The 13,986-nt window shown below is 41.2% G+C and overlaps 2 protein-coding genes across 2 annotated transcripts; both read right to left on the reverse strand.

The window, feature by feature from the left end:
• Positions 1-257: 257 nt before the first annotated feature.
• LOC105685794 (MAM and LDL-receptor class A domain-containing protein 1-like) lies at positions 258-3,387 on the reverse strand. The gene is made up of 8 exons (XM_048651376.1): positions 3,288-3,387; positions 2,968-3,192; positions 2,730-2,900; positions 2,512-2,620; positions 2,242-2,398; positions 1,968-2,100; positions 680-1,009; positions 258-529 (listed from the first exon to the last, which is right to left on the reverse strand). Exons 1-8 carry the CDS (start codon positions 3,385-3,387, stop codon positions 258-260), a joined length of 1,497 nt encoding a protein of 498 aa, XP_048507333.1.
• LOC105685738 lies at positions 3,305-12,978 on the reverse strand. Its single transcript, XM_012400097.2, has 12 exons — positions 12,374-12,978; positions 12,159-12,242; positions 11,880-11,954; positions 11,541-11,601; positions 11,050-11,137; positions 10,803-10,967; positions 9,903-10,169; positions 9,571-9,803; positions 7,049-9,471; positions 6,643-6,687; positions 3,691-6,495; positions 3,305-3,446 (listed from the first exon to the last, which is right to left on the reverse strand). The coding sequence occupies exons 1-11, from the start codon at positions 12,500-12,502 to the stop codon at positions 6,406-6,408; spliced, it is 3,660 nt and encodes a 1,219-aa protein (XP_012255520.2). The 5' UTR covers positions 12,503-12,978; the 3' UTR covers positions 3,305-3,446; positions 3,691-6,405.
• Positions 12,979-13,986: the final 1,008 nt, after the last annotated feature.

Here is a 13,986-nt window from a genome sequence, read left to right on the forward strand (position 1 = left end):
TTCAGCGATGTGAAACAAGCTCATCCGTGATCACGGCGAGAAATATCTGTCGGTTTGAAAATTTGGGATACAATTCTTTCGGATCGGTGATATTTTCTCTTGTTTGAGAAAATGGGATTTCCGATCAGGTGACGTGATAAATCATTGTACGTCGGAAAAAAAATCACACCCAACAATGATTTTTTCATCCAAACCGTTTTTGATTGCATATATGTATATCTTTCAAAAATAAGTGACCTATATAACTTTTCGATACATTACATGACTTCCATGTCTTCGGGTTTCGCCAGGTTGAAATCCAATATCTCGTCGGAGGTAAGAAATCTCACGTCACTGTCTTCCGAGAGGGCCGATTTCCCAGCGCCGTTTTTGTAATTCTGACGCTTTTGTAAAACTCTGTAAACTATCCCTCCCATTACCGCGACACCCACTATCGCTCCGACCACTATTCCGATCGCTCCCGGTAGCGTAACTTTCACAGGCTCACGACTTGATTTGTGGGCATCCGTTTCCGTCTGTTTATTCGTATCTGCAAAACAAAAAAACAAATTCCTTCTCTATTTTCTTCACATCTGTGAAGCGCCCGACGAATTTCTCATCCAAATCCATCCGTCCCAAGATGGAAGTGAAAAACGAAATGAATAAACGATGCTGATAAATAATGTAGAAGGATAATCACCGATTATTGGCTTGTCGAAATCTCGCGTGATCGTTGCACTTCCGGAATCCGTAGGAACGACATTGCTCACCGTTGTTCGTTTCGGGCCAGGTTCAGAGGTGATTACTTCGAACGGTGTTTTTTTTGTCGTAGTTTTCGGGGGTTTAGGGTAAAAATCCGATGGGACTCCGGTAGTGGGAGTATTCGAGGGAATCGCAGGCCTGGAAACGAAAGGATCGATGTCGTCTTTGGGACTTATCGGAATGGGAAGTCGGTCTGGAATTATAGGCGGTATAAAAATTGACTCGGTCGGATTCTCCGAGTAGTCCGAGGTGAAGTCTGTACCGTCATCTGGAACGGATATTACATCCAAATTGAGGCGTTGGTTTTCAAAACAAAATAATAAATATATATATCTTTTCTTTTCGCTAATAATGATAATTTTTCATTCAACTGACTTGCGTAGATGCAGTAGGCCGGGTAGTCCGGGCAGCAGTTGTGATTCTCGTAACAATACGAATCGCATTGGCACAATTGCGGGTTCTCCAAGTCCCTCGGTGTAGTCGATATGGAATACGAACACCTTCCTCGACAAGTCTGCATGGCGTTGACGATTTCAACTTGATCTGCAGACGAGACGATACGCGATTACGATCGCCCGGCGTTGGCGGTTCCAAAAATATTCGAGGGGGCGAGAAAAACAAAAAAAAATTGAGAAATAAACGAGTCGGCGCGAAGGACCGAGGAAGCCCGGTCGAGTCGAGAAGGTTGCGATCGCGACGTTGATTTCAACTCGTGATTATAAATTGCGCAGCGTGTTCGCCAAATTTTGCGTTCCACATGTGGTTCGCAGTAAATTACTCGATTCAAAAGTGCAGATTGTTGATGGCCTTGACGTCGTAGCTGATATCGGTGTAATCGACAGGAACTTAGAAAAAAAAAAAAAAAAAACAATGTGACGTATATCCTCCGTTGGACATGTGAGATGACGATGATGTGGTCTCGTTACAAACGCCGCGATCGTGGGCGCAGTGGAATCGTATGAGTCACTAAATTTACCGGTTTCAATAATCAACTCTCTCAATTACGGATAAAAAGAGTTCGAAAAATATCGTCCAACGATCAACTGTGAATATATCGAGATAAATACACGACGAGCGAATCAATGGAGTCGGAATATTTTCGATGAAAATAGTCATCGGTCCCGATCATCGGTCTCTACTCCTATACGCGATGTGTGGTAGAATCGGTGAATGAGATTTTTATATTATTTTTCCCCACCCCCGAACTTGGAGGATGTTTGTCTTACCGTCGTCACCAGTCGGGAGAATAATTGTCGTGGTATCTCCATCCGGCATACATTCAGTTCCCTGCAAAATCGCTACGTCGTCTACGGCAATATCGCTGATATACCCCGCCCCGCGTACTCCTTCCATAATTAACTGCCATGACAGAAATGAATGGACTGATAAGTTATGCAAAACAAACGATGGACCGATTTCAGAATTTTTTTCTACGACTATCTGCTTGGAATTTTCCAGCTAAAATCCGTATACGATTGTCGAGGACTGAGCCGATCATACCTGGAAGCTGGTATTCTCCCTGGGCAGATGAAAGAAACCGTGCCACCACTGGTTACCCTGATTACCACTTTTCGTGAACATCAATTTTCGGTCAGCCTCCCCTTCAGCTTTGAAATAGACGTTCAACGTGCCGATCGTTGTTCCGTACATGTGGTACCTGATTACAGCCATAAAAATACGAAGAAGAATTAGAAAAAAGAAGAAATCGCCGTCGAATCGATTCCCAAGATTCCGATATTTTCAATATCTTATCAGGTCCTAGTTTATTACCAGAAGGAAAAACATCCCTCTGCGGTCAAGTTGGCGCTGTAAAGAGGCGACATCAGTCTCGCTGTGCTATTTTCGATTTTGTCTGTGGCCTCGATGTACATGTAATAGCCTGAAACAGGAACATTTATCGATCAGTGCACGTTCCTCAGCCGAGGGAGCACGGAATACAAAAACAAAAAAAATAGAAAAAAAACAACAACATTCAAGAAAACCCCCACCGTTGTTTCCCGCGCCAAGAGTGTGGTCGTGAGAAGGTCCGGTTCCGATATTCCAGCTTGGGGTATTGAAATTGTGTCTGATCCAGTCGAAATCATGGAGAGGGTCTTGTTCCCACCGGCATAAATCAGGGCTTTCGAAATCGCAACTCGTTGGAACCATGTTAGTCGTACCTCGAATCATAGAAAATTGATCGATCAAGCACGACGGTGAATACGGTGAAAGAAAATGTTGAATTACAAAATTCGTCTGAACTATCGACAGGACAAATCGTATGCATATAAACGAATAACAATGTACTTCTGCAAACAGGTGCAGTTTCATTCCAGCATTTCCCGTTGCAGTAGATCTCCGCAGGACCGTTATGTTCGTAGCCCGGTTCACAGACAACCATTACGACAGCACCGTCGTATTTTTTAACCAAGATGGAATGTTCCGGTTTCTCGAACGGGGGGCATCTCGTGTCTGGTTTGAAGGAAAGCGAACAATTTTTCAAAAATAATGTACGTTCGTTACAAAATTTATTGCGCTACAAATACGCGATGTTGTTCTATACTTACTGACGCAGACAGGAGGTAGCGTGTCCCATTTGGTTTTTATGCAAGTGGCGTATCTATTTCCCACAAGAATAAACCCAGGAAGACAATTGAACCTTAACATCCTCCCCCTAGACCTCTGGCGGACCCTACCATTCGGGAGTTTGACCGAAGGGCATCGGGCTGAAGGTATTTACTTTTGATTAATTAACGATTCGCGACAATTCGATCATTCATCTCTGATTGCCAGAAAACAATGCTTGATTTTAATTTGCGAAAATCAATTTCACTTGTACCGAATTTTCTGTATCATTTAACGATTAATTTCGAAATTTATCAACAACAACAACAACAACAACAGAGAATAAAAATATCGAGGTATGATAACAACAACAACAACAACAACAATAATAATAATAATACTCACGCGGCAGATGCGACTGTACCATTGAGGAAGATTCCGTTGCGTAGAATCCAAGGAGGGAAATGAAAAGGGTAAAACAAATCACCGAACACTTCATTGTCCCACAGTTTTATCGGCTATCACTTTTGGAACACATAACACGTTTGATTGTATCAGAAATTTTCACCTCCGATTAGCGGCGATATCCGATTATTTTTTCCAACGATGGGAAAAAAACAAAAAAATTATTCAAGTCCACGAAGCCGTTGAAATGAAAAAATCAAATCCTCCGCGTCGTGTTCCTGGGCGCTTGAAGAATATGATTACGAGACCCTTTATTTTTAAAGTGACACAAACGCGTGCTGGTGACGGTCGTTTCTTAAAGTTAGATTGTAAGTATAGTTATTAGGGCTGTAATTGAGTAATCGTACGATACATATAGTAATACCCGTAGCACACAATGAGCCTGTAACTCTTTTTCTCAACTGTAATATTACGTGACGTTTAAAATTGGCTCTTTGTAAACCGTACAAGTAACGGACCATGAATGACTCGAATCCCTCAAAGATGAATCTTATGATTTAAATGTAGGCGGGTTTGAGGCTTCCGGTTGTGTGCGGCGCGACAGCGATTCGTTCCTATCTCTTTCCGGTTTCTTATCTCATTGTCAGCTCGCAACCCCAGCCATATCAACCACTCTTAGGATTCTATATATATACAATCGTTCACGGGAAAGAAGAAAAAACAAAAATAAAAATAAAAAAATAAAAAAATGATAAAATTGTCCTTTTACCACAAATTTCCTTTAATGGCTCTATGAGGGTTCTAAGATTTTTACAGCCCTAATCGCTTCCGGGCGAGTGACCATTTTCCGTCGAAATATTGAACGATACTTTTATTCGTTTCCCTTTCGACTTCTTGTGTAATTTTTTGGTCGTTTTTCATTTTGCCTTCGAAGAACTTGCGACGCAGTGATCGCACATGGTTATTCCGGAGAAAACCAAAAACCTTAAATATTTAATACAATTATTACCGCTGAGATGGGCAGTTTGAATTTTTTAAATGAATTGCAGATTTTCTAGATTCGTTCCAAGTTTACGGCAGATTCTGAAAATTGGGACGTATATTGTTTCTCATATTTCAAACTTATATTTCCAAACTACGTGGGAATTAAATTATCCTCATTTTATTCCACATGTCGCGACAGTGATAGAAAATCAATTTCACGCACACCTGTATGTTTCACGTTCCCTGCAAACGATACGCACACTCGTGTGTGAGATCGTAAAATTGCCGTAACATTTCACGTCGTAAAATTGTACACAAGGGTTGGAATCCTGCAGATTCGCGATGTACATGCATTATTATTCCACCTACATCAACAAACTCGATTCAATTATACTCGCCAACTCAACGAATCTAAGATCGAGTAGGTTTTCATTTATTTTTTTCTCTTTCATTCGGAAATATCGGAAATTTCAAATGGAGATGAGACAAAAAATTTCAGCGGGGAGAGAGAAAGAAAAAAAGAATTCAGGAAATGAATAGTCGAACAAAGCCCCGCTCGACTCGATATGAATTTTCTCTCCATTTATTATATACCCGATTCATTTCCTTTATTTTGTGAGTTTTATTTTTTTTTTTTATTCTTTTTTTTGGTTTTCTTTTTTACACTAGTTGGTGGGTTACGTAGATATATATATACATACATACATATATATAGGGTGAGTAATTAATCGAACGGTAGAATTTAGCGCTAGGTCGAAATTGGAACGCGGCTGAACAGAAATAAATTGGAGGAAATAGCGAGTCAGATGCGAGGGAGTTATAAAAGGAACGAAAACTCGGCAGAATTTTGAATTTCTAAACGAAGGGGGTCCGACTTTTAAACTTTATATCGGTAGCGATGAATATATAGGGAAAGTTCGATAAGCTGTGATTTTCGGAGTGTCTTTGGTGAATTCTAGACAATTTGAACAGAATATTGAGATTCGTCCCGTAAAATACTAAGAGACCGGAAATCTTTGTCAGAAAAAATTCCAAACATTTGTAGCTCGTTGAACTAAACTTTCAATTTCCGAGTGATTTTCTTCATCACTCCGAATACACGTGGGGGAAGAGAGGGGAAAGAGGGAGAGGGGCGAACGGAAAAAAATACCATGGAAATGAAAGCAGCTGAGAAGCAGGGTTTTAATGAGGGACCAATCGTATCGACGTACATCCATTGAACGGTAGAACATTATATATTATCGTAACGATATACAAAAAAAAAAAAAACAAAAAGAGTACATTATTTCAAATAAAATTCCAAGTGACTCGAACATTGTAATACATTTTTCTTTTTACCATTTTATGAATATTGATATATTTTTATTGTTTTACGTATTTCGCTTACTTTCATCTCACAAACAGCTTGACAATTCGAAAAGTATTCGAAAATCCCGACGTTGGAGTATCTGAACACTACGTAATATCGAAGTAGAAAATAAAAGTTTATTCTTGATCCATCACTTATGCGTATTATGAGTATATTAGTATGATTTGTCAACGAGCAATAATGGTATAGTCTCAAAAAGTAAAACTGAAAAATGATGCACTTTCGAAGATTCGATTTTTCGTTTGTTTGTTTGTTTAATTTATCGTTTCTTTCAGATAAATTTAATAAACCATCGGGTTGATGACAATAATTAGATACACGTAATCATTATGCCGATCTGTATTATACTCTGGACTTATGATCTAAGGTTTGGTTGAACAATGATCGCAAAGGGGTGCGGATCGCTGGTGCGTTGTTCCAGGGTGATTGTAGACATCGGTCACGTTGTAATTCTGATCAAGGGAAAGAATAAAAAAAATGAACGAAATACAAATGGCGATATCAGAACGTTATGGTTTTATCGCACGACATATGCCGTGTACAATTCTACGCGATTCAGTCAGAATGAATTAGTCATCGCTAACGACAACTATACCTACCGGCTGTATAACGTGCTGACGAACCTGCCCAACGGTTTCATTGAACTGAAACAAAAACGGAATATTATCGCGCGACGAAATAATTCAAATGAGGGTCTTGAAATCATCTTTGAAGCGATTTCCCAATTCGTCAAAATATATTCATGATTATTTTGCCCGGTCCGATTTTTCATTTCATCTCAATTTGAACACCCGCTATGCGGATTCCTCCCTTAAATTATAAAAAATTAACAACGACACGCCATCTTTCAGCGAGCTTTTCAACTCGGGATACCAGAGGGTAACGACAGAGGAGGCTCGAGGTCGTTTTACGACCTTACAGCACTCCAATTTTCAACCCCTTTAATAACCGGGTTGAGGTGAACTGAATCGAAAAAACAAATTGAAAAAAAGTGTCTCAACTCACCTGTAAATTCCGTTGGTATTCAGCCTGCGGACACCTGGGATCGATATGGTAGCTATAACTGCATTTTTTATCATCTTCTATCATTACTCCGTTCCATTGAAGTTGACTAGGGTTTTGATACCACGAGTTGTGTTCGTTATTGGTCTGTAGGATAAAACCTATTCTTCCGTCCATCAATTGTACGGGTTTGGGTTCGGTAATGGTTGTAGTTTCGATTTTCGGATTCAAATTGCCGCCGGCACAATGAGCCGATACAAAAGTCGCGGGTATTTGAACAGCAGAGACCGCCGGCGCGGTATGAGGGAACTGCGAATTAATCTTCTGGGAAGTTGACACATCGAAACTTCCCCGATGATTCGGCTGGGGAATCACATGCTGGAAGCGATTCGGAAACCCAGGATTATCCCGCAGGTTTACACTTCCGTATATTCTTCCTGCATCTTGTCGATAAACGATTCTTGGCTGCAATTGCACATCGGTAGTGGTATTGGGGTAGGAATATCGAGCCGCTTCCTGAGGGCATTCGGAATTTCCGTGGTAAGGATAAACTTCGGGTATCTGGAATTGCTGCTGCGATGTCTGCTGCTGTCGAATATCCCGAACTTGATGAAGATGGAGAGGAATGATCTCGGCGGTTTCCAAACCTCGTCCGGAAAAGTTCTTGTTCTCGCATATTTGCCGATGGCGATCTCGGGGGTCTGATCTTTTCAGCAAGTTCGGGTTATGAATTATTATGACCTTGGTCTGACTTCCGTTACCCTGGAACGCTGCGGGTGCTTGCCCTTGGACGCACTCTTCGGAATAGCGTTTATCTTGATGACCTCCCGTTGGGAGTTTGTTCTTGCGTTTCAGGTAAATAGGAAACCTCTGGCATTCCTCGTCCGGCGCCCCCGACATGGCCAGCGCTTTTTCGCGTTCCGCGGTGATCTTATGGAGTGTAGCGGCGTCCATGAAGTTCAATGGATTTTCCGAATCCCGGACGGGTCGTATTTCCTGACGGGCATTTTGTCCCAAAAAATTCGGGGCTCGGATTCCTGCGTTCGGTTCCCCGTTCGGTACGACTTGCCGAGATTTAGCGTTCATGAAGTTGCGTTTCGCCTTCAGAATCCCTTCGGTACGATCAAAAATCCCGTTAATAACGGTCGGTGTTTGCAGTTGGGGTTCTTGCAAAACGGCGAATGTCCCTCCTTGGGATATTTTGGTGGGTATATCGGGGCACTCGGAGCGATCAGAGTTTCGAATAACGTTAGGAAACGATTCCTGATTTTTAGAGAAGAGAGCTTCGCTCAATTTCTTCTCGAAAATAGGCGATTTCTGATTGGGACTCCATTTACGAATTCCCCGTAAGGCGTCTCTGGCCGTTAGCGTGAAATTATCTCCTGGGGTTTCTTTGGTAAAATTCTTGACATTGTTAGGCTGAGGTTTTCGTAAAATTGCAGGCACGTGTTTTTCAGCTTTCACAGCCCTGCACATGGGGAACATTTTTCTCTGCCGATTACCGATAGAATCCCGCTTCGGATTATTCCCCACATCTCCAGCGAATTTCGGTAACAGATCCGGCGAAAATACTTCGTTTGCCTTTTTAAGGCCACGAATATACTGCGCTGGCATTTTATCCCGATTCGACGGAATCTGCAGTGTGAACGAGGGCGAGGCGCTCTCTAAATTCGGGATTTCCAATATCCCTGCTCTTCTTTCGATTTTCGCCTGACCCCCGAGGTCCAACTTTAAACGCGTCCCACCGCTGTCGCGACTCACGTCCGACGAATTCGATTTTTTCTCTAATGAAACTGGTGTGAAACTTTTGTCCTTTTTTACGCCGATCATTTGGTGCCTTCTTAACGGGTCGCCAAGGTAACGTTTTTGAATCTCGATGTTGCTGTCGGACAACGGGGCAACGGATACCCCGGGAGGAAATATCGGCGACTTGAGTACCTCATTTCCCTCCGATTTCGCAGAACTTCTAAGCTCCTTCAAATACCGTAGCATGATTTTTCTCCTGTCCGTTGGAATTTCAGTCACCGTTGGAAAATTTCTTTCCATTTCTCGAGTTTTTGAATATCCCGGACTTTCTCCGAAATTCGCTAATGACCGTTCATAATTAACCTCTGGAAAAGTTTTTTCCGGAGAATAAGGTGGGTGGCATGCTTTTCTCGCTGTATTGTTTCCTTGAAAAACATTTTTGTTTCTTTTAATATCTTCCACCCTCATCGTTTCTGCCGCGGTAACCTTCCTCCTCGGGGGAACGCTTCTGTCTAAGAAAGTTTCCGCAGTCTTTTCCAGATGAGAGCATCCGACGGGGCGTCGTTCGACGCTTCCTGACGTCACAGTTGCCGCCCTTTCTTTTTCAAAATTCAAACGATTATGGCGTTGGGCCGCTACGTAGCAATCGATCAGCGACTTTTTCACCTTTTTCAATGGATCTGAACAGAAACGAAACAAAGATATTGGCCCATGGAGCGACGTTTGACGATTAGAAAAAAAAAATCGACAGCGAGATAACCGTGGATCTCGAAACTCACCAACGTGCGGAATATTCCGGAGACAGTTCTCGAAATTTTCGGCGCACACCATACCGCAAAGTTCCCCATATCTGGTGGCGACCATTCTTCCGAGTTTCGTATGTTTGAAAAGCGCTCTGTTATCATTTTCTATCGGTGTATTTTTCTCAGATTCAGGGACGCTAACGGCGAACGGCATCGCACGTTTTGTCGAATTGGTTTTAACCTTGGGCCGTCCGATTCTCGGTGAGAACCTGAAATCGATAAAGGAACAAGGATATTAGCTGGGCAACCGCGCTAAATAATGCAGTGTTAGGAACGTTCGTTTTCATTCATATATCGATGTCTGTTACCTCAATTCCTCAAAACGTGTGTCTCGATCACGTATGGAACCGGGCTCTGGCTCCGCCTCCTCAACATTTCGAAATAAACATCGCTTCCCTTTTTCTTCAACGAGATAACCAGTTTTTTTCTTCTCCGATTCCACAAAGTTATTATTACATTCAACGTCGACTGTGGCTCGTTTCTCATCCGATTTCTTGGTCGCAACTGGTAGCAAAACTTTTTTCACACTTTCATCATCCGACTCGTCGGACGTCTCCGGCTTCCTTTTGCCTGCACTGACATATATTTTAATTCTCATATCATATCACGTTTCGAGACTGGTTCACCATTTGTGTGAAAAGCACTCTATCGGTGTACCATTTTTGATTTCCTACTATTCGACTAGTTAATGATTCATACAATAATTAAAAATGATTCGCGTGACTCGTTTTCCTCTCGTTCAAAATTTTCAGAAGTATTACCTTTTGAAAATCTTTTCCGATTCATTTTCTACATCATCTTCCTTTTTTCGAATCCCATTATGAGCATTAAATGTATGTACACTGAGATTTGAGTAGGAAAAAAAAAATCTGTCCCTCTTGATGCTTCAGCTCGATTCGTAAGTATACTCTTCCTAATTGACGACGAAAGTTCAAGGTTCGTTCAATTTTACCCCGAGGTTACGGATAAATGTCGCTATACAAATGTATGAGGCTTGAACGCAATTTTTTTTTTTTTTCTAAATAACCTCTTCAGCGTATGAAATGTTACCCAAATTATTATATCGTTTTATCAACTCTGCCGTAAGGGGGGAAAAGATTAACAACAACGGCTAGATATCAACCCAGAAAAATCACGTGTCGAGTGGATGTAGAATTGTCTACTCGGTTTTCCACTTATTATATAATAAATTCATTGGTAATTCTCACTTTTGTCTCTCATATTCGTAATGTATTTCAGGTTCGATTTTAACTTGGCCCAGCCTTTCGAAATTCGCGATTTTTGGCTCCTCTTCGCAAACGGCCGTATGACTCGCGAGTGGAGGTTTGTTGAGATATTTGATCAGTGCTTCAGATGCAGAAGTTTCTCTAGTTCTGAAATATAATTATTCTCGTCACATAGGATGACCAATAAAATGAAAATAATCGTTATAATCAGTCATGATGTTACGCTTACTTCGGCTTTTTTTGCATCCCGTTACATAAAACTTTTTGAAGATCACCTTCAAAACGCGCCATATCTATTTCGTTCAACTCTGGATTACCTGCGTGCAAAAGAAAAATAATATTTTTCATATTTTTTTCTCTTTTTTCATTAGCAGTCATTCTGGAGTTGATTCGATTCCAATTTAATTAACATTTAATTATCGTTCAGTTCGCTTAAAAACCTGCACCTTACTTATTGAGTAAATAAAATGCTTCGTTTATTTTTATTTCAGTTTTTTTTTTTTTTGCTTTCTTCGACGAATCGTTCGGTGACTATTTTTGTTTCGTCCAAATTCGTGAGAGGGTAGTTGGAGTTGAATAAGATAAAATGAATAATTGAATGAATGAAAATAAACAAATAAGATCGATGGAGGACCTCTGAATGTCAGATAAATATCTTGCGATGTGAGAAAACCAGGTAATTCTTCGGGGTGGGGCAAAGTATTCATATGTTGTTCGTACCTCTTTTTATTTCAGCACCTTTCGAACCATTTGCAAAAATTCCAACTTGTGGCTTTCTCGACTGCAGCAAACCCCACCATTTACCGCAATTAGCATTTAATGAATGAAAGAGAAATTTCCATATTAAAATTACAATATAAAGAAAAAAAAAAAAAAGAAGAGAAATAGTAGCTGGTTGAACGAAGGGCCAGTAATTGTTCGCTCGCTTTCGCAGAATCATTTATTTTTTTTTTTTGCGACTTTATCAAAGTGCCGATGAAAATGGCGGTCATAATGAAGTGCACTTTATTTCTTTGGTTATGGCATACACGAGATTTTTTTCCATCACAATTTACTCACGGGAAGTAATCGATTGCACATCCTTTTTACACCCGCCCTTCTGCCCTTGTCGTCGAATCCTTGGTTCTTGTTGTCCTATCAATTAATTCATTTCAATATTTATCGATAAGATGGAGGGTGTGAAAATTTCTTGCAGTGAAAAAAAAACTGACGTTTCGCTTTTAAATATTCAGCCCAAATTATATTCGCGGTCAAATCGCCGTTTGAACCACGGTTTTCTTCAAATCTTCAGACAGACTTCAGACTTGAAAATAAATTATGGGAAAAGATATATCTTACGTTTTTTTGTCTCTGATCAGCGAAATTGTTGAGTATTTTGTTGAAGGTAGACACATGTGGCTTCGGCGGTGCAGTTTCATCGCGCTGTCAAAGTGGAAAGTACAAAAAATGAATAATGGATGGAGTTACGAATTAAATATGGTCACTGATCCGTCGAGACCAGTGAACGTCGCAGAAATTGAATACGATTTTTAAAATAACAGTTCTTTACGGACCAGCTTTCGTTTTGCTTCTAAGACATTTTTTCTCAACTGATCGAGTTGCTTCTTGCGTTTTTTCCTCTTCCTATTTACCACTTGATGATCGTTAGTTAACTTCTCTCCGCCATTAACAACTTTTTCCATTATGATAACAAAGAAATCTTAAAAAAAGGCAACGAGTGGCACGAACGAAAAACAAAAAAAAAAACCATCAACCGTAATAGCAGAACGATTGAAGAAAACTTCCATCCCCTGTAATATTCCTCGGGGAGAATATAAAATTATAAACGTCCACAGTTCAGGCTGTAGAACTGCAGAAATACCACGACGGAATAGGCACCAGCTGAGCAGCAACTAGTGCCACATATTTCTCCATATTTATCAACAATTGAAACCAATTTTAATCTTTCACTCGCCTATTTAAACAGCGTATGTTATTGTCGGATGATTTGAGAAAGTATCAACTCCGTCGATACCAATAACTATCAATAACAATAATAGAGACTAGTCGATCATCGCAATTCACTAATTCGATTGAAGGACCTTTTTTTTTTTTTGTCTTCTACTTTCCTCGACAATTTACGCGTTAGCCAAACGCGAGCGGAGGACTTCGTCGACTGGTATCGCTGTCGTCCGCTAGTTTCTGCGGCCGCAGTCTTCGGCGTCGAGCGCTATCGAGTGACCAAATTTCGTTCGTCGTTTACTTCTGATCTACCGGGCAAATTAATTCTCAGTAATAGAGCGGCGGTGAAACGAGTGAGCGGTGTCGCGAGAGCGGTGTTTCCCTTTTTCCGCACGTGTTTTCAAACGAGTGATTACAAACGCTAGAAAAATGGTGTAGCGTTCACCCTTCGGTTGACCTTTCGCGCGGTACGCCCGGCGACGCTCGACCGCTGACACACACGCGGAGAAGAAAATTCACCTTTTGCGACGTACGAAAGTGAGGAGGGGAGCGCGGAACATTCCGGTGAGTAATCCAAGCAGGGTTTTACCCCGCACTAATTCATAATTCGAATGCCGTTGAATAACGTCGATTGATCGCTGCTTAATCGTGTTTGCGTAGAAGACCGCTTAGCCGAGCGTCTGATCGCTAATCAGTCTTTCTGTGTACGCCGGTAACCGATTTGAACCTACGCTCTCATCAATTACCAATCAATAGCCGATGCAATCACGAATAGGCCAGTATAGAGGCAATCGGCCATGTTGTATTCCAGGCTCAAAGGATTAAACGGATCAATACCGATTTTCGAAAGTTTCGCTCACTTTTTATTTGTCTGTCCGGTTTTGAACGTCAGGGTCGTTTGGACGGACTCTCGTGCTCATCCGATCGCATATAATTACAGAGACGGAAATTTTCACCGAAATTCGAAACTACTAATTTCCATTTCGGCACCCCGTGCGCCCTTAACATGCGAAGCAACATTCGCTATACCGGTATACACCTAGGTATTCTGAGGGGGGGTGGGGGGTTGTTCGCATACTGTACGGTATAAAAAGAACCTCCATATGCGATGCCTGGTTTGGTATATTATATTTACCTAAACCCCATAGGAAGCTTTATTTGCTCACATGTGGGGCGGAAAAGAAGTCAAATCAGGCATAAACGACCCTCGAGGTATTATATAGGT

Source organism: Athalia rosae, chromosome 2 (assembly GCF_917208135.1).
Source record: "Athalia rosae chromosome 2, iyAthRosa1.1, whole genome shotgun sequence".
NCBI classification, from domain to species: domain Eukaryota; kingdom Metazoa; phylum Arthropoda; class Insecta; order Hymenoptera; family Athaliidae; genus Athalia; species Athalia rosae.

Excerpts from the sequence above, each read along its gene's own strand:
- LOC105685794 (XM_048651376.1), bottom strand. The coding sequence starts at position 3,387 with ATGTTAAGGTTCAATTGTCTTCCTGGGTTTATTCTTGTGGGAAATAGA. Across the intron at positions 2,621-2,729 it reads TCTTGGCGCGGGAAACAACG|GCTATTACATGTACATCGAG; the intron begins GTGGGGGTTTTC and ends TTCCTGTTTCAG. Across the intron at positions 530-679 it reads TTTCGACAAGCCAATAATCG|ATACGAATAAACAGACGGAA; the intron begins GTGATTATCCTT and ends TTTGTTTTGCAG.
- LOC105685738 (XM_012400097.2), bottom strand. The coding sequence starts at position 12,502 with ATGGAAAAAGTTGTTAATGGCGGAGAGAAGTTAACTAACGATCATCAA. Across the intron at positions 11,602-11,879 it reads TGTGCAATCGATTACTTCCC|TCGAGAAAGCCACAAGTTGG; the intron begins GTGAGTAAATTG and ends GGTTTGCTGCAG. Across the intron at positions 9,472-9,570 it reads CCGGAATATTCCGCACGTTG|ATCCATTGAAAAAGGTGAAA; the intron begins GTGAGTTTCGAG and ends GTTTCTGTTCAG.